General features: G+C 34.8%; 1 protein-coding gene across 1 annotated transcript; it reads left to right on the top strand.

The window, feature by feature from the left end:
* The first annotated feature begins 717 nt into the window (after positions 1 to 717).
* On the top strand, positions 718 to 2,637 carry LOC148603013 (uncharacterized). The gene is made up of 2 exons (XM_088553501.1): positions 718 to 1,099; positions 2,195 to 2,637. Exons 1-2 carry the CDS (start codon positions 763 to 765, stop codon positions 2,611 to 2,613), a joined length of 756 nt encoding a protein of 251 aa, XP_088409627.1. The 5' UTR covers positions 718 to 762; the 3' UTR covers positions 2,614 to 2,637.
* The last annotated feature ends 6,205 nt before the right edge of the window (positions 2,638 to 8,842 follow it).

Genomic DNA, 8,842 nt, shown 5'->3' with positions numbered 1-8,842 from the left:
GTATTTTTTTGTATATATTTACTGTTGTTAATCATATTAGCTTTTTTCCTCTTAGATTTGGACTTTATTCAATTTACATATCTAGGTAATAATGTAACGGAAGATATGATTTGGCTTCCGAAAGAAACATCAACTTTAGCTTTGAAACTCGTTCCTACGCACCGAAGTAAGATAAGAAACACTTGTATTACTAAATATGCAAATTTGTGAAAAATCAGTTGGTTGAAAAATACAAACAATAGAAGCAAAATTTGTTGAAAATGCGTTTTCGCCATTTTGCTTTAAATTAGTCGTACCAACATAACAATTTGTGGTAAAGATTTTCGGTTCGACCACCGATTCAGGCTTATTATTTTCATTTTGTGTGTGTTTTTTTTGGCTAAAATTTCATTATATTTATGGCATTTTGTAATTTTGGTAATTATTTTCTGCTATTTCGTCAATAGAAAGTTAGCATTTACCTTTATTTCATGTTTTAACACCTATAATCCCGGGATTTCCCAATCGGCTAATTCATGCTAAACGTATTTAAAGAGCCTAATTTAGAATTTACAATGGACGAAATCATGGGAAAGGTTTCTAAGGTCATTAGCTCCTTCCTCTCACATTTGAACTTTATTAAATTTACATATCAAGGTAATAGTTCAACGGAAGATATGATTTGGCTTCCGAAGGAAACATCAACCTTAACTTTGAAACTCGTTCCTACGCATCTAAGTAAGATAAGAAACACTTGTAATCTTGACTTTCAGTGGAGATAGTATGTTTGTGTGTAGTACTTTGTTTTGTTTCTTGCTTGCCAATTTGCATATTAACTTTTGCAATGCAGGGGGTTCATCCGTAGAAGACAGACTTTCTTTCCTGGAAAGTTCTTTGGCGGTAAAAGATGTCATAATCCGAAATCTTCAAAATGTCGTTGAACAGCAGTCACAGTACATTTCGAATCTGGAGACTCGTGTTCGAAATATAGAACACCAGGATTTAACAAACGGAACATTACATAATGGAAATGATAAAATTTCCATGGTGTGGAACAACGCGTCTATGGATCGAAATAAAAAAAAAGAAACCGGACATAAGCGGCTGCTTAAGGAAATTGGTAAGAGTGAAGTATACCCTAATACAGTGATTTTACTATTCCACTGGTTCCATCATCAAGTGGATCCCCGTCACCTCGACTGTTTCGGAACTGTCCACGACAATCTCCAGGGGGTGTGATCACCTCTTTGGAAGGTTGTCTTTATTCCAACGACAGCTAGAATTTCCCAGTCATTTGCTGTTGTCAAGATTTCTGTGGCTTTACTATTTGTGTTTCTAGTTGATTCGGTTCTCCGTCCCTTTAATGAAGTCGATAAGCTTTGATCCCTTTTGTAACTGAGTCTTTTTCCTCCTTTGTGTATTTAAGCTAGTTCTACGCAATACTTGTTCATGGCGTCATGTGTATATTCCACTCGTTTAGGCTGTCCGGCAAGACGACAAAACGCGTACAAAGTTTGTTCAACACAATTTACAACTAGGGTCTTCAATCATTTCTCACGGAGTAAGGTTTGTGGGAGTTGATAGTACGTTGTATACAGCTCGAAGTAAAGCGCTTATCATGCATTTTCCATTTGTCACATCTGCCAACTGATCTTTCTTGGCCTTGCTGGTTCCCACTTCATATATTAACATTGTTGTCTCATACACACGGCCATCACTTGGCGAAATTCGTGCTTGTTAATAGAAACACCTAGTATAACCATACAGTTAACATCAACTACAAGGAAGCAATTGCATTTTGTACAAATAAAAAGATAAGTAATTTTCATACGTGTTGCTAGTCAAAGTTTAAAGGTAATGAAGATATTACTGGGTTAAGTAAAACATAACATAAACTGGAATTTATTTAATGGTGATTAAGATCAGTTACTTACAATATATAAAATTTAATTACAGGTCTATTATTCGAAATTCACTGAAAGTATTATTGTTCGTTGGGTACGAATTTCCGGGTTCGGTAAACTATGAAATTTGGTTTCCAACGAAAAGGAAATTTCCAAGTCCTTTGTATGATAGAGTTTTCAAACCCACGAATTCAAGAATCTAAGAACTGATAAATTTTCCTAAGCAACGAATATTGGTACCCACGAATAATATCTTAGTATGTAAAATAGGAAAATAATCCGTATACGTTCTAATTTTTACAATTTTACAGATCAGATTGTAGACACCCGTGCACATGTAGCGTTTTATTCCCAAATGCATATTTCAAGAGCATACGGTGTACATGAAACGCTCATTTTCACAGAAGATCTGGATATCGGTGGAGGTTTCAACGAAAATGACTCCATTTTTGATGTTCCCATATCCGGCGTATACATAATCACGTGGACAATTGTACCAAATTACAATAACTATATTCAGGCTGAATTAATGGTGAATGGTGTTGTCAAAGGATCATCATTCTCTGACTCTGACGAAATTCACGATATTCATCCGTCTTCGGCAACTGTGGTTTTAATGTTACAGAAAGGTGACCACGTGTCTCTTAGGAGAGGATCAAATTCTGAGGGCCCAATCCATGCTGACAAAGCTCATGCAACAAACAGCTTCGCTGGTTGGTTGCTCTTCTAATAAAAGTACGACATATTTTGATAATTTTATTTCGTTACGTTTATAGAAAGACAGGTGCATATGCATTATACAATGCCCATGATGAAACGCAATGAGCAAATTTTCTATCAAGATTTTAAACAGTCCTTTAACATAGGAAAAGGTTTAATCTATCCCTTTATGGTTCCTATATGACGATATACAAAAGTTTATTCTGTTGAAATCATTTTTCATTTTTAAGAATCGTCTGATATCTTTTTTTTAACAACAAGCAAAGATACGAGGAGATTTTCACAGCTTCTCTATAGCATTATGACCATATCACTTGAGTTCAGCACAGTAAAGCATCATTCTTTGATATCCTTTCGAATCTCTTTTAATATATCTGGATATGAATGTCGTGATGTCGAGAAATTGCAGTCTAAATAAATTTAATGACTTAAGTTACCGACAAAAGAATTGCAAACATTATCTAAATGTAATATTTCAGAGGCGAATCCAGAGATTCTCAAAATAGGGGGCCCTTGACTGGGCTAAGAGGGGGCACGAGTATATTTTAGTTACTCAAGATAAAAAAATTGATTATCCTATTTATCATACAGATTTTCTTCATAATTCATCCAAATTTCAAAATGGACTTGAAAATCTGTGATTGTCGGATTAATATCAAAGTTGAGACGTTTTGGCGGGAGAAAGTTCACAGTATAAATTATCAAAATTCATTGTTTGTTTGGGTTTAACGTCCGATCAGCAATATTTCAGCTATATTCAGACGATGAACATGAAATTGATGATAAAATGAACATGAAATGGTGATGAAATGAAAAAGGGATGGGACACAAGGACAATGGGGTCGACAAATTTAGATTGCCACTGGAAATAGGGAGAGGTGGGTAGGGTCGGGCAATTTAGCCTCCTGTGGCGGAGCCCTATGGTTCCTACTCCGGGAGAATACCACAGTAAGGTTCTTTAACGTGCGAGGAACGTGGCATCTTTCCCAACACGATGCACCACTATGGTTTGCGGTCAGGTTTTCCGTATTATAGCCTGACAACCCCAGCATGCAACACGCCAGGGGTACCCCATTCCACCACCTGGGGCACACATCCCAGTAGCTCTGTGGGCAGAGCGCCCTAGCCCCCGGCTAGGGTTCTGAGCACTATTTAGTCGCCTTTTACGACAAGCTTAGCGCTGCTGCAGGCCTATTCTTTTAACACCCGGACCTGCACGAGGCTCAAAATTCATTACACTGGGATCATTCGGTAAATGCACTACTATATATACAATAATAATTAAAGATTATAAAGATATATAATTATTAACATTTCATACATTATTCTTTTGGTTTTCGAAAAATAAATTTGCTGGACTAATTTCACGCATAAAATGAATTTTCGTAGTGTTGCAATTGGTCTACAGGCTATACAAAACGACCAACTCCAGTATGGCTTCTTACACTTTATTACAGCAATATGAAAAGACCTTGTAATGATAACAAAACATATAAATCACATTGTCAGTATCACTTCAAATAAATACATAATAACTACACATGATAGGTAACCCTGCGCTCTATGACTTCCAATATAAATGTTCTTTCAAAAGTACAAGAATGAATATGAGTTATTCAATCAAAAAGCATTACGAAATATACTATTTATAATAATCAAAAGGGAAATAACTCTTAGAAAAAGTAAGTATAAAACTATGTTGACAATACAAACACAAATAGCATACCCTTTTATGGAAAGGGGTTTATGCCGTATATATTATCAAATACATCTAATCGACAACCATACAGTTATGTGTATAAAATTAACTGACATTCCCTCTTTCATAAGTATTGAGTAACAGGTCCTAAAGAAAATAGCATTATAATAATACGCTCCCGAAGGGAGCGTTTATGGTTGTATTATCAATTTGGTTCTGTATACTTATGGCAAGAAAAAGCATCAATATTCGGTTTGTACCTGCATTTTCAGGAGCTGCAAAACATCATAACGGCAGCTTCATTTGCGTATACTTGTATATATATATGATTGAGAGCCAAACCAGTCTCGAAAAATATTTGCTAGTTTCGATAATTAAATTCAAATCGAATCATAACTTTCCAAGACAGCGTTGGCTTTATAGTCTGCAGTATTGCGCCCAGATGTTTACGAAAATTACGAAATCAATATTACCCATAATTGACGGGTCATAACAATTGCGAAACAAGAACGAACCAAAACAAAACGAAACAGAATGAATCGAAACTAAATGCAATAAAGAAATATTTTAAGACGTTTCGCAAATCATAAGAACCATAATGTTAATCCGTGCCGGGCAATTCGACCCAAAGACATTTCGGACCATGACATCTAATAATTCCATATGAATGCCGGACATTTCGGCCAATAGACATATCAGACCATGACAATCAGTATAAAGCTTTAGGACAAATATATATCATTACAAAATTTAACAAACTTGAAGGTTATAAGTATAAAATATTAAATCAGAGCCGACAAAAATGATCAAAGTTGTTTTTTTAATTATTGTTTCTTCGGGAGCGTTTAAAGGTTTCATCTTCATCATATCATTAGAACCTTTAAACAATTCATATGATCAATATAAAACCATTTATTTGTACACTTGGACAATGTTTTAGAAAATGAGCAATCTATGACTTTTATAAAACTAAAGTACATATGAACTAATAAAGCAAGTCAAATCATCAATCAATAATAATTATAAGTAAATGACTAAATCTCAATTAACAAAGATCAAAATAACAGTCAGAGTGTTTAGAAACTAACAACTGACCATTAAGTGTATATTTAAATGTCCAAGTACATGTAAATACTTACAGGTAACACTGGTAAAAATACTATCACACACTGAATCTTACAATAAGCGTAACAAGAAGAAACTAACATTTGTAACGGGAGAGCATGATTTGACTCACAAAATTATACCCCGCCACCGAGGATCGAACCCTAGACCGCTCGGTGACAAGCCAGCGACACACCGATTCGGCTAAAGAATCAATCCTTAGTCAAGTCAATTAACTGGTTATTTAAATCTCACTACCTACTACAACACCGGTAGGCCGTCCTGCCACACATTATATCATGAAAAGCTTCATCCAATTAATATCTTCCATGACTGAAATCCTTTAATTAGTATCTATTAATATTCTATCGCATCATAATACTCTTTCTTCCTCACATTCTTTGCACATCTACCTGTTTCATAATATGGAAGGAAATCTAACTGATCCAATCAGATCCAAAAGATAGAAGAACCAATGAGAAAATAGATATCTAAGAAAAATAGGAATCGGATAGAATCAAAGGACTGAACATACTAAAAGAAAATGAAAATGAAAAACTCTCTTTCAACACAACTAACACACTCAACACTATCATGCGTTTTCAGTGTGAGACCACCTCGTCACAGTAGGAAAAGAAGACTATGCATCACAGTAATATTTACCTTTTTTAATGAGGAAATGTTTGATCTACAGAGTGATTGTAGGGAAATCGTAAGATATTTTTAAGTTACTATATGCAACACATTATTTTTTCAGGAACTACCTAACTTAGATCATTTTAATGTTAATCCCCATTTACATCCTTGAATTAATTCACTTAATCAGCTTTGATATAAATAAACGCGCCATACTTGAGAAAGTACACCAGACAATGTCTATATAATGTGTCCTTCGTACATGTAATTTGTGATATAATACATATGATTTTTGCATGGTTATTGCAGGAATATTTGGGAATCGAAAACAAGAGACAACCCGTTTCGAGTAAAGCAAAGTTTAAAAACGTGCTAAGTGGGGTGGATTCAGAAATTTAAAAAAGGACTCCTCACCCAGATAAGTTGGGCTATGGATTATCATTTAATCGAACATTATTGCTCAATTTTTGCACAAAATTTAGTCACAAAAAAAATTCCTAAAATCACGTCCTGGGTTTTCCCCACCCTCGCTCCCTCAAACCCCTGACATCACTCATTCATATTTAGCGGATATCGTCCAGCCAATTCCGATTGGTTGCTTCTCCGGGTGAGAAGCACAAATGAAAATCGAATTAACATAAAATGTCTGTGGAAAGGTAAACAATAATACGAGGTAATGGACGATCCGATATAGTAACTGAAAGTTGTATGATGTCACAAATGATGCAATATGAGCAAAAATGATAACTGTAGATTCTGTTTAGAGTCTTTACTGAAAAAAAAATGACGTTATGTGTAGCTATTTTGCAAGTTATATCGAAGAGTTTCTATTACGAGTGATTTGATTGGATTTTGAATCCGGGTTAAATTTAAGTAACTCACTAGATGGCGCTGGACGATACCCGCTAAATATGAATGAGTGATGTCAGGGGTTTGAGGGAGCGAGAGTGGACCCAAAACCCTGACTTGGGAGAATGGGTTTTCCCATGCATATGAAAGACTGAACGTCTTGATTCAAAGTTGTTTTCTAATAAAAGACGTCACTAATAACTAAACTTAAAACTTTGACAGACTGAACATATTTTGTCGGACTTTTTATGTTGATAGCATCGCTAAGCTCTTTATTGATTTCGATATTCTAGAAACTGAAATGTTTCAAAAGTATAAAAATAACTTTCAAACGGCTGAACTACTCGCAGATTTTGTTTTCTTCAGTTTAACCCGTTGACGGTTTGCTTGATTGCTTCAAGGTTATTTTCTTCATCGGTTCGTTTGTTACCACGCTTCCGAAATTGATATATTGAAACAGCATTTGTGTTTTTGTGCCAAGACAAATGAAATCTACGGGATCGATCGAATCTGTAGCAAATCTTCCGTCTTTGTGGACTATTCCGCTGTTACTGAGATTAAATTTAAAAAGAGCTGTTTCAATGTTCCAGCAAAGTTATGTGTCTCGGCTTTTTACTGTACCTGTCTGGAATTTTTACCTTATTTCCTGTGTAGATGGTATATTTGCTATTGCAGACATGTACGGTGGAGTTATACGTTCTATAAAAGGAAGCGGTTATAGGGATTTTTGCTTGCGTTATGAACAATGCAACATAATTCCCTTAAAGATTCTCGGATCTCTTAGTACATTCGATCATGAATTGCAAGGTGTTTACAAAGTCCTGTATTTTCGCTTGGGTTAGATAAGCCAACTCTTGCTAGTCCGAATTTCCTCTGGTCCTGCAACCCTCTTCTTTTTTATTTGAATATTGATATGTCGGATCAATATCCAAACAAAAAAAGAGGAGAGTTGCAGTCAGAGGAAATTCGGGCCAAACTCTTGCAAGAATAAATGGACTGATCAAATCGCGTTGTCTGTTAAAAAGCAGTACATATATAAGTGCTATAGTTCTAAATGTAAAAGATGAAAACAAATGAAGAGAAAAATGAAGTCGATCAAGTTTGGATAAAATGTATGATTCATATGCCCGAATCTAATGAATTCAATGGAATCTTTAATTTTTCGACTTGTGTTATAAGTATAAGTATTGTGTTGTAAACACATCTTTCGTTGTCACGATGATCTACCAAAAAAAAAATAGTCATCGTGATTGGTTGTTTTAAATATTGGAATTATTGTAGATTCAAAATCAAGGGAGATAACACTGTAATTGACACTAAAATACAATAGAAAATGTTAGATTTTCAATGTGGATTATCTCCTGAGATCAGACAGAGCGGAATGAATAATTATACATTTCATCACATAAATCAGATTTCTGCGGATTGGTATTTGGCCGACATTTTGCAGATCTTCTGAATATATCACACGTATGTGCTGACCATTGCTTTTACAGTGTTTTTACCTTCCTTATATAAAAGACATACTTGTGTCATTGGTGTTTGCAATGGGTCCAACTATATTCTATATTTCAAAAATTCAAAAATTAACAATCCCCCCCCACAAAAAAAAAAAAAAAAAAAAAAAAACATTCCATGGAAATTCGAGAATTGAAAAAATCTTCAAGTAAAATCCTCAAGCGTTCTTGGCACGAGTGATCATATTTTGGTTATTCACGATAACCAATTGATTATCCCATTTATCAAATAGGTTACTTCATCGATTTTTTTTTTAAATTCTGTAATTGGCTGCAGATTGATATAAAATTTGAGACGTTTTTTGGTGGAAGAAAGTCCGAGAGTGGAATTTATTTCACCGTGTGTATTATCGAAATTTATTACACTAGAGACATTCGGTAAATTACTGCTATCTATACAATAAAAATATTTCCCGGTGAAGTGTATAGTGGCG

Source organism: Perna viridis, chromosome 11 (assembly GCF_037379345.1).
Source record: "Perna viridis isolate PV_CMFRI_1.1 ecotype Kerala chromosome 11, ASM3737934v1, whole genome shotgun sequence".
In the NCBI taxonomy this organism is placed as follows: Eukaryota; Metazoa; Mollusca; class Bivalvia; order Mytilida; family Mytilidae; genus Perna; species Perna viridis.
This window is presented reverse-complemented; position numbering and strand designations above follow the sequence as displayed.